Source organism: Dipodomys spectabilis, unplaced genomic scaffold (genome assembly GCF_019054845.1).
Source record: "Dipodomys spectabilis isolate Male_0828 unplaced genomic scaffold, ASM1905484v1 ptg000234l, whole genome shotgun sequence".
Classification (NCBI taxonomy): domain Eukaryota; kingdom Metazoa; phylum Chordata; class Mammalia; order Rodentia; family Heteromyidae; genus Dipodomys; species Dipodomys spectabilis.
In genome coordinates, this window is record NW_024870911.1 from 7,550,290 (window position 1) to 7,568,141 (window position 17,852).

Here is a 17,852-nt window from a genome sequence, read left to right on the forward strand (position 1 = left end):
TAAGGAGCAGTACTAGGTCTTGAGTTCAAGCCCCAACATCCCTACAAGAAACAAACAAAACAAAACAAAAAAACATTTCTTTCTTCTTCAGTCTTCAGTTACTTTTCATTATGGATTACATTCCATATAGAGCTTTTGTGTTTCTAATTTTGATAGGGAGTGACTCATTCTCATTTTTTTATTGTCAAAGTAATGTACAGAGGGGATACAGTTACATAAGTAAGGTAATAAGTACATTTCTTGTCAAACTTGTTAACCTTTCCCTCATTTTTCTCCTCTCCCTCCCAACCCCAATCCCCCAAGTTGTAAGATAATTTCCAACATATTGTCTTGTGTATATCACTGTTGTTCCCCTTTTCTTCCCTAATTCAAATAAACATGTAAACCATACCAGGGTATCAGAGTCAAATACAGTGACAACAAGGGACATACCATAGGGGGAAGACCATACAAAAGAAACAAAAAACATTACTTGGTACATTAACAACAACAACAACAACAAAGTAAAACCTCTTGTGTCCATGTCTTGGAATTCATTTCACTTAGCATCGTCTTATATAGTTATATGTACAGAGCTATTGAGCTATTCTGCTCATCTGATAAGATTAACCTAGACATATACTAGTTATTGCAAATAAGGAAAACAATGGGACCTATATTTCTTTGGGTCTGGCTTACTTTCCTTAATATGATTTTTCCCAAGTTTTTCTATGTCCTAAAAATGGGGCCATGTCATTCTTTCTGATGGAAGCATAAAATTCCATTGTATTTATATACCACATTTTCTTGATTCATTCATCTACTGAGGGACAGCTGGATTGGTTCCATAGCTTAGCTATGGTTATTAATGCTGCGATAAACATAGTTGCGCTGGTAGTTTTTGTATGGCCTTGTTTGTGATCATTTGGTTAAATGCTCAGAAGTGGGATTTCTGGGTCATATGGCCAATTGACACATGAAGAAATGCTCAAGTTCTCTGGCCATAAAAGAAATGCAAATGAAAACAACACTGAGATTCCATCTCACTCCAGTTAGAATGGCCATTATCATGAAAACTAAAAACAACAGATGCTAGCAGGGATGTGGCTGAAAGAGAATGCTACTACATTGTTGGTGGGAATGTAAACTTTTTCAACCACTCTGGAAAACAATATGAATGTTCCTCAAAAGACTAACATAGACCTTCCCTGTGGCCCAACAATCACACTTCTGGGCATTTACCCAAATGACCACAAATAAGGCCAAACTAAAGCCACCAACACAACTATTTTCTTAACAGCATTGTTTACCACAGCCAAGATATGGAATCAACCCAGATGCCCCTCAATGGATGAATGGATCAAGAAAATGTGTATGTACACAAAACAGAATTCTTTGCTTCCATCAGAAAGACTGGCATTACTCCATTTGGAAGGAAATTGAAAGACTTGGAAAAAATTACTTTAAGTAAAGTAAACCAGACACAAAGAAACATAGGTTGCATCTTTTCCTTCATTTATGGTAATTAGAATATGCCTATAAATCTACAAGAATACATAATAGATGGACCAAAAAGAAAAATTACACTTGAAATGATAAATTATACAGAACTCTAAACATTCACACAGTAAGACCAAAGGATGATATTCATAAGAAAAGATCACAAAGGCTCAAAAGCTATGTGCACATAATCGAATAAAACGATGTTCATCAAAATGAACTCCAAGAAGGGGAGTTTTTATAAAGAGGCTTTATTATTTTGCTTTTTGTTTTTGTTTTGTTTTTCTTAATTTTCTCCCTTGTCACTGTTTTTTTAATATTTCTGGACCTTTTTTTGTATGTGTAAGTTTTCTGTTTGAGAGGATAAAGGAGAGCAAAGGAATAGTTACTCACTAGACACTATGTTAAAAATGAACTATACAACTTGTGGGGGAGAGGGGTTGGAAGGGGAAAAAAAACCAGGAGGAAACAGGAGAAGACGTGACACTGTTCAGAAAGAAATGTACTCATTACCTGACCTGTGTAACTATGACCCCTCTGTCCACCAACTTTACAATATAAATAAATAAATTTAAACAACCACTGGGGGAAAAAGAAGAAAAACAGGTGAAGATAGGAACCTAAGTTATGGAATATTATATTCACATATACCTTACACAGAGAAATAGAGTTCTCTGACTTTGTAACCACCAGGGAGCTTTATTGACACATGAAATTCTGAAAATCATTTAGACAAGGCATTAGGTTTTGTCGAGCTCCGTCACATGATTTGAGATGCTTTCTAGCACATCTGAGTCCAGAAATCAATGAATGGATCATGCTTACCAGCATGGTCCATTCTTCATCTGAGACAGAGTATGAGAAATAGGTTCATGTTAATTTTTAATAAGACTCACAAATAACATCCCTTCGGGAGTACAGAGAGTAATAAAGTTGTGCAGAGCGGGTGCTCTAAGATACATTAAAAACCTACATCAAATACACATAAAAACCCCTATCAAAGTACTAACAAGAATAGTCCAAATGGCCAAATGGCCATAGCAAGAGCATTGATTTTCTTAAAAGGTGTCCCATAGAAATTACACCCACCACACACAGCTCACCATCTGTGGCTTTCCATTAACACTCAGGCAGCATGGCCCCTTTAGTAAGTATACCTCCACAAACCTGCCCAGCATGACTGTGGAGGCCACAGTTGAGAACAAATGCTCCTACTCCTCTATCATTCCAGGATGAAGTATGATTTATAGCACCCCTAGTGGCCTATGGACTGGCTCAACCTTTTCAAGAAGGTAATATTTTTTTAAAATTCACCATTAAATATGTATTTACTTTATTTAGAAAGCAAGTTCTATTAGCTATCAACTGGGCACAGTTGCTCATAAACTGTATTCCAGCTACTCAAGAGGTAAAAATCAGGAGGTAGCTCCAGAATACATACTTTAAAAAATCATTTTCTTTCTTCTTCTTTTATTTATTTATTTATTTATTTATTTATTTATTTATTTATTTATTTATTTATTTATTTATTTTTGGTGGTACTAGAGTTTGAACTCAGTGCCTTACACTTGCTAGGCTAGTGCTCTACCACTTGAGTCACACCTTCAAACCTGCTTTTGGCTGGTTATTTTTGAGAGTGTCTTTAGTTTTTCTGCTTAGTCTGGCCATGAATACCAATCCTTCTGCTATCAGTCTCCAGTTGGCCAGGGCTATAGGCACAAGCCACTAGACAGAAGACATACTTTCTGATGAATGAATCAAAATTATGGCCACAGAGTGATGTCTGCTTAATTGTTTAGGTATGTAGGGTGTCACATTATAGTTGAAGAACATTTTTATTAAGATTCCTTCTAATTCTCCTTGCCAAGTTAGAGCAATACACATGGCTAATGGAATATGTTTTTCTAAGTATGCCTCTTCATACAAAACTATCGAGTAATAAACTGCTGCCTTCTCTGCTATAGATATACAGCTACAAGAAGAGTAAGAAGCAAGTACAAAGAAGATAGCATCAAACTATGACTTTTTCACTTCAAAGGGAGAAGAGTCCATGAGAGGGACAGAGAGGCCTGTAATTTGGAGCCGTTCTTGTAGCTGTCTGAAGAAAAGAATATAACAGAAATGGATTGAATGATTTAGTCAACAGTAGTTTTTTCCTCTGGATATTCGTAATGGCCCAGGCTATTGGGTGAACAAGTAGTTTCAACGTGGTCTCGTCCAAAGAAATCCATATGAACAGCTAAGCCTTAGAATGGCCTGATGTAGCTAGTGTAAGCCCTAATAGAGGATGCTCACATCTGCGTGCTGCCATGCTGCTCAGGATGATGGATGGTGGAAGTGCAACCTGATTAATGTCTCAGGATGGACAGAAAGCTACACAAGAGCTAGTGGTTTGTAAATACAGCTATTAGCAACACCTTGGATGAATCTGACTTCTGCAGTGCCAGAGCAGATCACAATACAATAAACGGTACCAAGTACTAGCGCCAAGGAAAGTTTGTATTTCATATTGAAATAAAAATTTAATGGAGAATAGCAAAATCTACAAGTTCTTCTAGCCAATTCTGCCTTTGCCATTTTTAATTTTATTACAACAGCATACACATTATGTAAAGAAAAACACAATCTATTTGTCTTGTTTTGCGTAGAAAGAACTGTTTCTTAGAATACGTATTGCTGTCATTGTGAGTGTGTATCATTGGGTATGTATCAAATAAGTAAGTCCAAACCAGAACTAGGTTGTTATTGGCTATAATTGCTAACATCCATCTTGAGCTCTGATGGAGATAACAAGCTACATTTCCATTTGACCCTTTTTGATTTCTTACTTTGGAATTCTATCAATATCCTTTCTGTTCCACTGTTTTCTGCAATGATGTTTTCACTGTTTTACATTTTATCTTAGATTAACTTACATTAATTCTACATGCTTATGAGGTTCTGTGTGATAGTTTGACATATGAACACAACATTATAGGTCAATCCAGGCCCCTTTTATCTACATTCCCCACCACCACACATTCCCAATCTCTGGTAATCACTATTCCATACTTAGGTAGTTTTTCTTTTCTTTTCTTTTATTGTGAAAATACAGAGGAGTAACAATTACATGGGCAAGGTAATGAGTACATTTCTTATCAAGCATTGTTGACTTCTCCTTCGTTTACCCTTCCCATCCCTTCCCATCTCCCCCCTCCCCCCTCCTCTTCCACTCCCCCCCCCCCCCGCCAAAATTATAAAGTTCATTTTTCGACTTAACATCTTGTACATCTCATTGTTGCAATGGGTCCACCTGTATCCCAATTTAAACAGTTTGTTTTTTCCCTTCCCCTCCACAAATTATACCAACATCAAATACAGTGAAAACAGGGGTTATGCCATGGGGGAGGGACATACAAAGCAACAAAGAAATCATCCTATAAATATGTTAGAAACAATCACAACAAAGCAAAAACATTTGAGTCCTTATCTTGGGGTTCATTTAGCCTAACATCTGACCGTTTCTGCTTGTCTCAGACATATACTAGTAATTGCAAATAAGGGAAACCATGAGACCTACGTTTCTTTGGGCCTGGCTTACTTCACTTAATATAATTTTTTCCAAGTCTTTCCATTTCCTAACAAATGAGGCAATGTCATTCTTTCTGATGGAGGCATAGAATTCCATTGTGTATATATACCACATTTTCTTGATCCATTCATCTACTGAGGGGCATCTGGGTTGGTTCCATATCTTAGCTATGTAAATAATGCTGCAATAAACATAGTTGTGCTGGTAGCTTTAGTAAAAAGTGGGATTGCTGGGTCATAGGGGAGCTCTATATGGAGTCTTTTGAGGAACCTCCATACTACTTTCCAAAGTGGCTGAACAAGTTTACACTCCCACCAACAACGCAGTAAGGTTTCCTTCTGTCCACATTCCATCCAGCATCTGCTTCTATTAAAGTTCTTGATTATAGCCATTCTAACTGGGGTGAGGTGGCATCTCAATGTTGTTTTGATTTGCATTTCTTTTATGGCTAGAGAGGATTTCTTCATGTGTTTATTGGCCATCCTTCTTTCCTCTTCAGAGAAATTTCTCTTTAAGTCTTCTTAGTTTCCACCAGGGGAGGAGGAGATGCACGTGAAGGACTTGTCTTCTGTGTCCGGCTTAATTCACTTAATGCTCTCCAGTTCCATCCACTGGTAAGATTTTGTCTTTATGCTAAACAATAGAAATTCTGTCAGTGTGCAGGAGCCACTGCACACAGAAGGTAGCAATATACAACTGTGGTTCATCAGACCTGAGCTCCAATACCAATTTCCCCATTTAATGATGGATGACTATGATCACATTATTATCCTCATGGAGCTTCAAGTTATCTCCTCCAGCATAAAAGAAAAATAATGCCTCCCAGAATCCTTGTCAGAGTCAATGTGATTGCATGTAGTTTGCAAATTTTAGTGCTTTTCTCCCCTATTTTGTGTTCCTTGCTATTTCAGTCTCATATACATATACATATACATATACATATACATATACATATACATATACATATATGTGTATGTGAATTCATTCATTTGAACTTAATGTCTTTATAGCATGTTCCTCTTTATCCTGAGCCATTTCACTCTGAATACAGTTTAAACTATACTTTTTCAGTGCTGGGGATTGAACCCAGGACCTCTTGTGTGAGCCATGCACCTAGATCTTCTGTTTTTATTTTGCTTTTGAGATAGAATTTCATGAACTTTGCCTGGGCTGACCTCAGACCTAAGATTCTCCTATCTCTGTCTCCCACCTAGCTGGGACTACAGGCATGTATCACCATACATGGCTAATTTATGTTAGTTCTTTACATTGAAAAATATTAGTTTTTGTCAATTCTAAAAGAAAATAGATGTTGGGATTCTTAAATAAGCTCTATGAATAGTGGAGCAGGACAATCCCATTACAAATCTCAGTAATTTGCTGGCCTCTGTAAGCAATTAATATCTACAAATGAGGTGCCAGCCACAGCTACATGTTACCATACATGCTCAGAACTTCCTTAAATGCCTGTTACTAACTCATGTCTCCTCCACTTGCTTTCTCTTCATGCAGAGCAGCTAATATCTCCTGATCTAGCTAGACTCAATTCATTTCCTGTTCTTCACTCACAGTTGCTTGCCTGCTATCCACCCCTACCTTTGCACCCACTTTCCATAGAAGAAGTCATTTCCTCTGTTCTACCTTCAATATCCTGCTAATATGTTCTTCTATGAGTGGCTTCTATCCATTAGATACACAAGTCTACTGTCTCAGTAATGCTGCCCTCTTCCCTAGAGACAATCTCCTATGGATGGTTCTTAAATCAGAGTTTTACTATAAGCCCAAGGTGGGGCTGGGAAGGTGGTTCAGTGGTAGAGCGCTTGCCTTGCATGCCTGAAGCTCTGGGTTCGATTCCTCAGCACAACATAAGCAAAAAGAAAAAAGCCGGAAGTGGCCCTGTGGCTCAAGTGGTAGAGCGCTAGCCTTGAGCTGAAGAGCTGAGGGACAGTGCCCAGGCCCAGAGTTCAGGCCACATGACCGGATACCCCCCACAAAAAAATCCCAAGATCAGCATCTCCCCTCTCCCTGACCTTGATACACACACACACACACACACACACACACACACACACACACACACACACACACACACGGAGTCTAGTTAGCTGCCTACAACTAACCCTACACATGTGCCTGGGTATGTGTTTATTACACGAGAGGTCATTTGTCACAGCAGTTTACCATCTCAGTATCAGGATTTGCATTCTAACATGATCAATTTCCTATTTGATTGAATTGTCTCATCTCTAACAAGAGGCTAGAGCAGTGCTTTCTGGCAAAAAGAAATCTACAACGTGTAAAGAAGACAGCTGTTTGCTTACAACAGAGTCTGGATGGAAGAAATACTCAATGGTGTCACCACCATTATATTTAAATTTCCCAAAAGCTAAGTAACTTAATAGGAAATTCTATAAACACCTTTGATTCATTGATTTAAAGTATCCTAAGGAAGGATAGTCTAAATGAATGATTTTCAACCATTTCTAGACAAGTTAATATGGAGATAATGGTTAAATTTGTTCTAATGACAGACTCCAAGAACTTTTTCTCCAATGTAAATTCTCCCTGGACCTTAGCTTATAAGGAAGACATTATTCATCCTTTGGAAAGAAAAAGACCAGATGATATTAATTTTCTACTTATCTTTAAATTGTAAATGATTTCCTTTAGGGCATAGTTGTGTAGGACAGTACTAATTTGCATGGTTCTGCACACTAATTTCTGTGATTCTCGAAATTGGAACTAGTTATCTAAAATATCGGGGCAATGTTTTAACCTGGCCCCTTCTTTAAAACACCAAATCACTTGCAACAGCATTAAAGCCTAAGCAAGAAAAGGCAGCTCCTCTGGACCTATGGAATATTTCTGAGATAAGGAGTTGACTTTTTGCCACCTCGCCAGTTTATCTTACTGCTCTTTTAATTTCAGTTAATTTAATTTTATTCTAAGGGTGATGTCAGAGGGGTTATAGTTACATAAGTAAGGTAATTTCTTGTCCAACATTGTCACCCTCCCTTGTTTTCTCCCACTTTCCCTCCCCCCACGACTCCCCTTCCCCCTCTTGTTGCTCTTTGCCTTGACATTTACATGATCAAGTCCATCAGTATGACATTAGATCAATGCATCTGGGAATATAAATGTCTTCCTGCTCCTTCATCTTTGTCAAGAAAATGAATAAGGAATGTCCTGGCACCAATATGATAGTTGGTTCAAGGTTATTTTTACCATTCTGAACTAGTCTAGTAGTTGGTATATATAGTCAGATTGGAAATTTGTGCTGCTAAAGAGATTTTCATGCACAGTTTAATAATTCAGCTACCTGTAGCTGCAGGCAAAATACATAGTTAGCAGGCTACTTGTTGGCAAAGTCATAACCAGTTACATTAATTGAAATTTTAAATCCCTTAGAATACATGTTAGAATTGTCTGTGGGAAGGCAAAGGGCTGTGAGCATTGCTACAACTTTGTTTCATTACCGTAAGTGCACTTTCTTCTTGGAGACTATGTTAAGTTTGGAAATTAATTATTTAGTGAGGAAGAATATCAGAGAAACCCACCTTATTACTGGAATGCACCAAATGTTAAATTTTTAAAGAAAGAGGTTACACTTCTAAGTGACAGCTAAAAAACTTATCTCAAATACTAGTTAGTGAGAATTCCAAAAAGCCAGGTTAATTGCCACAACTAAAGTTTATCAACCAGTTGCTTTCCATTTTCTCATGTTTAAGCAGATAGGTCTGTGAGGCCTTATCTATTCTAAACATTTGGGATACATTAGTGAATAAAGTGGTCAAAAGTGCCTGCCATTGTACAGCCAGGCACCTGTGGCTCATGCCTAGAATCCTAGCTACTCAGAGTTTGAGAGGCAGAGGATCATGATTCAAAGCCAGCATTGGCAGGAATCCCATGTTCCAAAATAACCAGCAAAAAGCCAGGGTAGTGGTATGGTTCAAGTTGTAGAGGGCCAGCTAATCAAATGAGAGGGTTTGAATTCATTTGAAACATTTGTCTGTAAGCCAAACAAATGCAAAATCCTGAGTTCAAACTTTAGTACTGCCAAGAACAAAAAAAAAAATTGTCTCACTGTGAAGGTCAGATTATATTGTACATTTTAGGAAAACAGACAATAAATGTATTGAACAATTAATTCTTTAAGAGGTGAAGTTGGAAAAGGTAATTAGAGAAAAGTGGATCTGGAGTAAGGGAAAGGTTTACACCTTAAGGTAGGTTGGATGAAACAGTTGGGCCGCTGAAATGGAGCCTGCCATTCCCATCAGGGTGGGGAGCGCAGCCATGGGTGAGACTAACACTCTATTTTGGGGAATCAACAAGCATCACAGTATTAAAAACATGCATCTCATTCTCCCCTTCTCTCATCAGTTAGGATGGATTTCCTGGCCTTGTCCTGAGAACTGGAGAGGAAAAGAATTATGAAAGAGATAAATGATACTGTTTAAGCTTGAAGGTCTAGGAGATACTAATTTAAGCTCTGGTGGGCACCCTGTTTCCTACTCCATTCTCAGAGCATGAAAGAAGAAAAAGCAGTGAATAAAGAATGAAGCCCGATTCCCAAAGCACTTATAAGTCCCTCTTATTTGTCTAGATAGCAACTTGATTCCACTTAAGTTAATGCAAAAGGCAGAAGTTCTTAGGGAGCCTGCCATAGTTATACCACATACCACAGATAAATGAACTACCTTAAAGAAAAATTCATGTGATGCAAAACAAATGTGCAGGGGAAAGATCAGAACAATCTTGAGCTAGCCCGAGGCTTCCTGGAAACAGGAATCTAACGTCTAACTAAGGTTAGACCTGTGTATTGGTGATGCAAAAAAAGGAAATTAGAAAAGATACAGAAGTCAACAGGTGGAAGGTTGGGGGGTAGGTAAGGGAGAGCAGAATCTCCCTGCCTCAGTGACTTAGGAGTGGAGACTGCATCCATATTATATGGACTATGTATGGCAAGTTGCCTTCCTAAAGACACAGAAGAAGCCTAGCACAGGAAATGATTCCATTCTCTTGAAAAGTAAAATGGCAACTAAGGCTAACTATTCCCTTAAAACTGAACGTTGTCTTTTGTTGCTTCGATCACAAGGACAGATTCCACTAGCCTCTAAATATGACCTCCTGCTTTCTGTCTCCATAGTCAAAGACTTTGGAATTGAACCTAGATAAAGTGAAAACTCAAGGAATGGGGTGGAGAGCAAAGATAGAGAGGGAAACCTTTAGAGAGGATGCACACGGCCGGGTAATGGTGGCTCATGCCTATAATCCTAGCTACTCAGAGATCTGAGGAGCCTTCTTCGAAGCCGGCCCAGGCAGGAAAGCCTATGAGACCTTTTATCTCCAATTAAGCACCCAAAAAGCCAGAAGTAGAACTGTGCTAGCCTTGAGGTAAAAGAGCTGAGGGACCTTAACCTAGTCCTGAGTTCAAGCCCTGGGACCAGCACACACACGACAGAGAGAGAGAGAGAGAGAGAGAGAGAGAGAGAGAGAGAGAGAGAGAGAGAGAGAGAGGGAGGGAGGGAGGGAGGGAGAGAGAGAGAAAGATGGGGAGGGAAAGAGAGAGGGAGAGAGATGGGGAGGGAGGGAGGGAGAGAGGGAGGGAGGGAAGGAGGGAGGGAGGGAGGGAGGGAGGGAAGGAAGGACACACAGCCCACACCGTGGAGGCTGTAGGTGAGAACTCAGCCCCAGATCTGGGATATGCTGGCCAATCTCCAAATACCTATCCTCATCAGTGGGATAAATCCACATGTAAGCCAAGATTGGGGAGGGGGGGGACGGGGTGGGTCACGTCTCAACACTTCCTTCCTCTCCCACCTCTGGGCATGCCCCATCTCATCCCTCTCTACTCCACCACACCAGGGATTTTTGTTTTTTATAAGGACTGTGGGACCTTAATTTCTGCCCCAAGCGAACCCCCGTCGGGGAGGCTGCTCCCTTGACAGCTGCAGCTAAGACCCGGAGACGTGGAATTTGAAACTCCTGTGCAAAGCTAGAGCCGGTGCTGGGCATGCTCAGTAGCCGCAGCGCGTCTGAGCTGGCTGCTGGCTCTGCACTGGGGGCCGCGCTGCTGGGATCCTGGGCTGGCGCGGGAGTGCACTTCCACCGTCGCTGCCTGGACTGCGGGCTCTGCAGAAGGCCAGAGCACTCGCCTCGAGATCTCCGAGCGCCTCACCCCCCTTCCACCGCCGCCGCCTCCTACTCTCCTTCCTTCTACCCCATCTCCTAGGGAGGTGAAGCTGGTGCTGGTTTCTGTCGGCGCCACGGAAGAGAAGACTCTGCAAACCCCAAACGAGGAGAGACCCTGCGAAGGAATCCAGGGGATCGAGGACTTGTGGCCGAGGCTCTTTCGAAAAGCACTTTGCTTGAAGTGGGGTCGCGGCGGAGTTTCTGCTCCACCTCTCCATGCAAGCACTATGCGGAGGGCAGTCAGCTTGCCTGGGCTGTGCCTGCTTCTTCATCTTCACGCTGCAGGTAAGGGGTTGCGGGGCGCAGAGCTGGAGCTGTGGATGAGATGGGAAACTGCACATGCTTCAGGACTCCAGGAAGAGCTTGCCTCGCTGAGCAAGACAGCAGGACGGGAGCTGTCAGGCGAAGGGGTGGGGGAGGAGGGCGAGAGAATACACCTGTTGGAAGACTGAGAGGAAAACTTAAGCTAAAATTAGCTATTATTCTGGTATGCATTTTTTTAACCTTGCATGCATAAACGTGAACGTTTTTCTATCTGAATCCAGGTTTGCTTCGCCTTCTCTTTCCTTCCTGACTTCCTGCTTCTGTTCGTAGGCTTGTGCACTTGATTGCCCATTTTTTTTTTGGCAGGAGAGAGACAAGGCATCCTGCTGGATGGTAGGTTTTCTACTGCAGCTGCTACATTCAGATGATCTGTGGGTTTAGCGAGCGCTCACAGAGGTGCCTGGGCTGTAATCTGATGGACCACAGCGTCGCTCCAAAGGTCTAAATAGACACGGTTCACATGAACGATGCTGCTCCAGGCTCCTTTGGCCCCTGCTCTTGTCACTCGAATTTTCTTAACCAATAAGAGGAAAGGAAAGGTTTAGAACAGGAGCTTCTTTTCTCTTTCAGCACCATGGCCAGCGTCCTCCAGCCCCAAACAGAACCCCAACTACAGTTTGAAAGCTAACAGCCAGCCTGGGGGAACTCACTATTCCAGGGGCAGTTTTGATGAAGTCTAACCAATAGTGACAGAGACATTATGCCCAAATATAAATAGACCTGATACTAGAATTCATATCAAGTCTCTAACACAAACAAAGCTTTGGAAGTCCTTGGAATTCCATATTTATTGTGACAACAGACTGCTTTTTCTTTAAATACAGAACCTCTGTGCAATATAGAGGCTGCAGCCTTTATGAGTTTTACACACACACACACACACACACACACACACACCAACCAAACTAAAACATGGCAGAGAGGTTTTTGGAACTGCGACAGCCGTTTTCCGTGCTGTAGTCCTGTAGCAAGCAAAGACAAGGCATTTATTTTCCTTGAGTTTGTTTCTCAATCACATGAATTGATTTATTCTTCCAACTCACATTTACTGAGGGTATACTATGGGCTAGGGGTAAGAAGCCAAAATAGTGGTTGTGAAACCACAATCTTTGTGATACCTCTTAAAAAGAGTGGGTAAGGGTTTTTTTTTCCATATGTAATAATGCAAGTGAACTTCCCTTATATATAATAGCTATTGCTATTTCAATGTACTGTGAATTTCTTAAGTAATGTATAGGAGCATTGAAACTATAATTAAGTACACTGCTAATTATTATAATTATAATGTTATATTGTGAGGTTTGCAGTGATTCTTGGTATCTTTTGAAAAATTAGGAAAAGAGCTGTAACTTGGCCATTAAGTTATTTGCAAACAACTATAGGGAATTCTCTTTTGTTTTACCACAGACAGTCCTTTACTACGAAAAATATGGGATGAAAACATACACATTGGGTTAGTCTGAGTTCCATCATCATTTAATAGTAGTACTGATACAAAATATCTATTACCAAAAAAGTCTAAATTTCTTTCAAGCTTAGTAATGAATTAGCTGAGAAAACATATCAGTGTTTTTCTGAAGCCAATGTACAAGTTTTTTTAAAGAAGATCCCAGTTAATAAATCTTGAGTAATTATAACTTAAAAGTTATAAATAAACCCAAGATTATGTACATAGAAAAAATTTTTATTTATTGTAGATGAATATTTGGGATGAAGAAAACAGACTATTGTTCATCAAATGAGAACCCTGGAAGCCTGTAGCCCTAGATTATATCTGGAACTCTGCCAATGGGTATACTACCACAGCCAACAAGCCAAGCAAATTCATCTCTATTTTGATTTCTTAGTTTGCTAAAAAACAAAAGGTAAAAATAAGATTAGCAACCAATTTGAAATTAATAAGGCATGTATTTCTCAGATTTTAATTGCAAGATACTGTGTAGAATTTAATTGTACTCATATTTAATACACTGCTTTAGAAAGGTGTTTTATCACAGCAGATTGCCAGTTTAACATTGTAGTTGTCTTGCCAGTTTCATTTTGGATGCATTTTAATTTTAAGCAGTAATTTGTAGGTCACAAGCTGTTATCGGATTAAAATTCATCACAGTTATCTAATAACATTGTTAGGGCTTTTCCTTAGAACTCAAACAAACACAGATTTCTTGATTTAAGCTCCTGTACTTTTAGATAATAAGAAAATGAGTGGGTAGTAGAACAAAGACAAAAGGTTTTCACTTGTTGAATATCTGAGTTTATTGCTTCTCTTCTTCAGGACAAAAGCAGACATAGTACAGAGATAAATTCAATATATTCAAGCTTCTCAACTGGAAAGGTAATTGATCCATTTTGGCTATGCTTAGATACCAGTAACTACTTTATGCTAAGATAATGACATCTCAGGATGACTTACAAATGGAAGAAATTGACTAACAAGATGTAAGAGCTCTTCTTAGCTATGTGATGAACTGTTGCCTTTGATATAGCCAACCATGCCTCAAATAATAAGGCAGCAAATTATTTTCAAATTTAGTGACATCTCCACTAATTTGGCTATACTTTCATATGACTCTGAAAGGAAAGAAAAGGGATTGTTTCCTTGAGTTCTGTCTGACTGAGTTAAAACAGAGAACTTCTGTGATCTGTTGATATAAACATAAAAATAACAATTATATCTTGAATAAATAAGAATGTGATATTAAAGGATGTTAGAGAGTAATATAAAGAGGTTTAAATCACTAGAAAAAACTGCTATTTTGTCATTCAAGAGGATATTGTAGTTTCTTTCTCTTTCTTTTTCTTTTCTTTTTTTCCTTTCTTCCTTCCTTCCTTCCTTCCTCTCTCTCTCTCTTTTGTTTTTGCTTTTCTTCTGGTAAAAAAGCTTGAACTCAGGTCCTCAAGGTCTCATTTCACATGCTTATTCACAGCTGGTGCTCTACTACTTGAATCAAACCTACAGTCTAGCATTTTTTTGCTGATTAATTGAAGATGGAGTCTCAAACTTTTCTCCCTGGGACTGGCTAGGTTCACACAGTGATCCTCCAAGTCTCAGCCTCCTGAGTAGCCAGGATTACCAGTGAACCATCAATGCCAGGTTGTTATCACATATTTCTAGTACCATAAAAACAGAATATTCTATTGGGGATCACATCCTACCTAATAGCTTGTAAAAATTCTGGGGTGCATTCCTGACATTCCTTCTTCTAGTTCTCAGCTAAGTTTAATCTTCATTGTGTCATCCTGTTGTTGAACATAATTAAAGAGAATATCATAAGATACAGCATTTGTGTAATACTTCTTTTTAGATTTTTAAAGATCTCTTCACTTCATTTTTTTTTGTCCGTCATGGGGCCTGAACTCTGGGCCTGGGCGCTGTCCCTCAGCTCTCAAGGCTCAAGGCTAGCGCCCTACCACTTCAGCCACAGCACCACTTCTGACTTTTTCTGCTTATGTGGTGCTGAGGAATCGAACCCAGGGCCTCATGCATGTGAGGCAAGCGCTCTGCCACGGAGCCACCTTCCCAGCCCTCTTCACTTAATTTTGATGGGCAGTTATTACTTCCCTCCTTCCTCTCCAGTTATTCCTCGGTTTATACTTTAAGATCTTCCTCCGGGTATTGCTTCATAGTTCCTGCTGTTTAGAGACTTTTTTCTGTTATTTTTCTCTCTATACAATCTTTCTGGATATTATCACACATCAAAGATTCCAAAATCCATATTTCTATCTTTGATCTCTCTTCTGAATTCCTGTACTATATTCACAGTTACCTAGGAGTCATCAGACATTCCAGAAGAATCCTACAAACAAAAAATGTTCATGTGCAACACTTCCTATCCCTATTGCTCTTATTGTTATCTTCTGTATTACTATGAATGACACCAGGATCTCTCACAATCACCCGAGCAAGACATGAGTTAATCATCCAAGATCATTTCTTTGCAGTCCTACTTTCATCTCAAAGGTCCCCAACTCTTCCCACTAACTCTTCCTCACTCTCTGTGTCCAGATCACTGGACACAGGTATTTATTTCTCTTATAGTATACTATAGTAATCAAGTCCCATCCTTCATAATGTCTTCAGTAAGACTCTTCTAAAATCAGGCACCTAGCCATGCTACCTATCAACTTTCCTTTAAAATAAAATTCAAAGGCATATGTCTGTCAAAAACCCTCATAATGGGGTATTTTCCAATTCTATCCTAATCTCCTGTGGTGCCCTTCATTACGCCCTACCACTGTAATATGAAGAACAAATTTCTTTTGTTTTGCCATATCTTCAGTTCTTTGTACATGCTTCCTTCATCTTAAAGACCCATATTGTGCTTCTTTTTCTAGATAACTCTTACTCCAACTTCTGTATACCTGTGCCCTAGAACTAGCCTTGTTATCTAGAATGCTATCAATAAATATTGAATGAATAAATATATTCTGGGTATGTTTTATGAATTAAGCCATTATAAATCACATTGTAGTGACAAATAGATTATATCTCTTCTTCATGACAATAGAGAGGAGAATTGACTTGCTACTGTTCTCTGAATCCAATTTATATTTATTGGTTGCAAAGGAATGGATATGGGACAGATTTTATTTTAAAGTAGATTAAGAAAGAAGTTTGTATTCCATGAGCATGGTGTTATTTGTAGTAATGTAGTAATATGATGTTTTTTCCTAGATGAATAAATATTACTCTATGATTTTCCAGTACTACTTTAGGATAGGAATTAATTTTTTCACTTTAAAGACATAAATTAGATAAGCAATGTAGCATGAGAATGGTACACTCAGGAACAGATTTGGACCATCTCATCCTGATTACTGACTACTATGTAATACCAAATATGGGCCATTTACACATTCAAAATTAATTGGGAATAAATCAAGATGTAAAATAATCCAACTTCCCTTATTCTCCCCAACAAAAATTAAACCATGACAAAAATGTTTAAGAATTTGGGTGGTTGTATACTTCTTACTTCTCTCATTATGGTAGATAATCTGGATAAAAGTCTTGTTTTTTTGAGTCTAAGCATTTTCTTTCTTATGGAAATATGCTTGGCATGAAGAGTGGAGATTGTGTTGTGAGTTATTTTTAAGTCCCTTTTGATAAGATATATCAAAATCCCACTCATTGCTATTAGTATTAATTATAACATAGATGGTATATTTTATGATAAGTTTATTGTTAAATCTTTTCAAAGCTACTTTGTGAAGGGAAATTCAAAGAGAGGAAGCTGTTTTCCCTTTAAAGGGAGATTATTTAAAGATCTTCAAAGCATTTATAAATGCTGACACACTTAGAGTATCATTGAAGTCTTCCAGCATAAAGGATGATAGCAGTTTTCAAAAAGAAAGATTTAATGGTAAATTATTGTTTTAAGATCAAATGTACTAATGCTTATGTACCATATGCTACAGTTATAAGTATCTATTATTATAATGATATTTGCCTTAGAAAGACAATTAGTAAATTTATATTATGAACATTAGCATTTTTCATCTAAATCATTTTTACTCATAATGACTATCCAGACTTTCCTTATAATCAAATCTCATTTGATTTCAATACATTAAGATGATGTGGCAATTAAAATGCAGCTGCATGGCACAACAGCAAAGCCCAACTAATTGTTTACAATAAGCAACAGTCCAGATCAATATATATATGTATATATAAATATATATACATATATATATGCAGTTTCACTGAAGCAAGTGCTAAATTCAGTTGTGACATAAATAAATTTCTCTCCTAGTTTAGATCTAAAAAGCAATGTCCATTTTCTAGTTTAAATGAGAAGAATGGTCGAAGATAACTCTAAACTGCTGGTTCCTTAGGAAAGAGCACTTAACAGAATATAAGCAACTCATAAAGATTTATCATCCTAAACAAGAATATGTACAGAGTAAGAATCAATGGCTATTCACAGTCATAATAATCAATTCTTGATCACGACTGGAGAGAAAATGAAGCAATAATTTGAAGCAATGTTCATAAGTACACTGAGTCAGCACCCATCACTGGTGACATACTTACCTGAGAAAGATGATCAGTAGGGAACATGTCAACTATAACATCATGGTGAGTTAGGTTAAAAGATCATTAGTATAAAAATGTGGCTTTAAATTATAAGCAACTTATTTTGCTATTTTGGTTCAATATAAGTTTTCTTCCCATCCTTAGACCTGGATGAAAATTAAATAGCTTAAACAAAGAATGAAACAATTGAAATGGAAGGAAAATGTGATAAGGATTTTAGCAAAACATTAGGTAGTTAAGAATTAA

The 17,852-nt window shown here is 38.5% G+C and overlaps 1 protein-coding gene across 1 annotated transcript in view; it reads left to right on the top strand.

Annotated features, from left to right (window-relative positions):
* Positions 1-11,329: 11,329 nt before the first annotated feature.
* Positions 11,330-17,852, top strand: part of Ptprr (protein tyrosine phosphatase receptor type R) — a 213,882-nt gene continuing 207,359 nt past the window's right edge. The window contains exon 1 of the mRNA XM_042698790.1: positions 11,330-11,527. Coding sequence (XP_042554724.1) covers positions 11,470-11,527 — 58 coding nt within the window. The 5' untranslated portion in view covers positions 11,330-11,469. The remainder of the gene's footprint in view (positions 11,528-17,852) is intronic.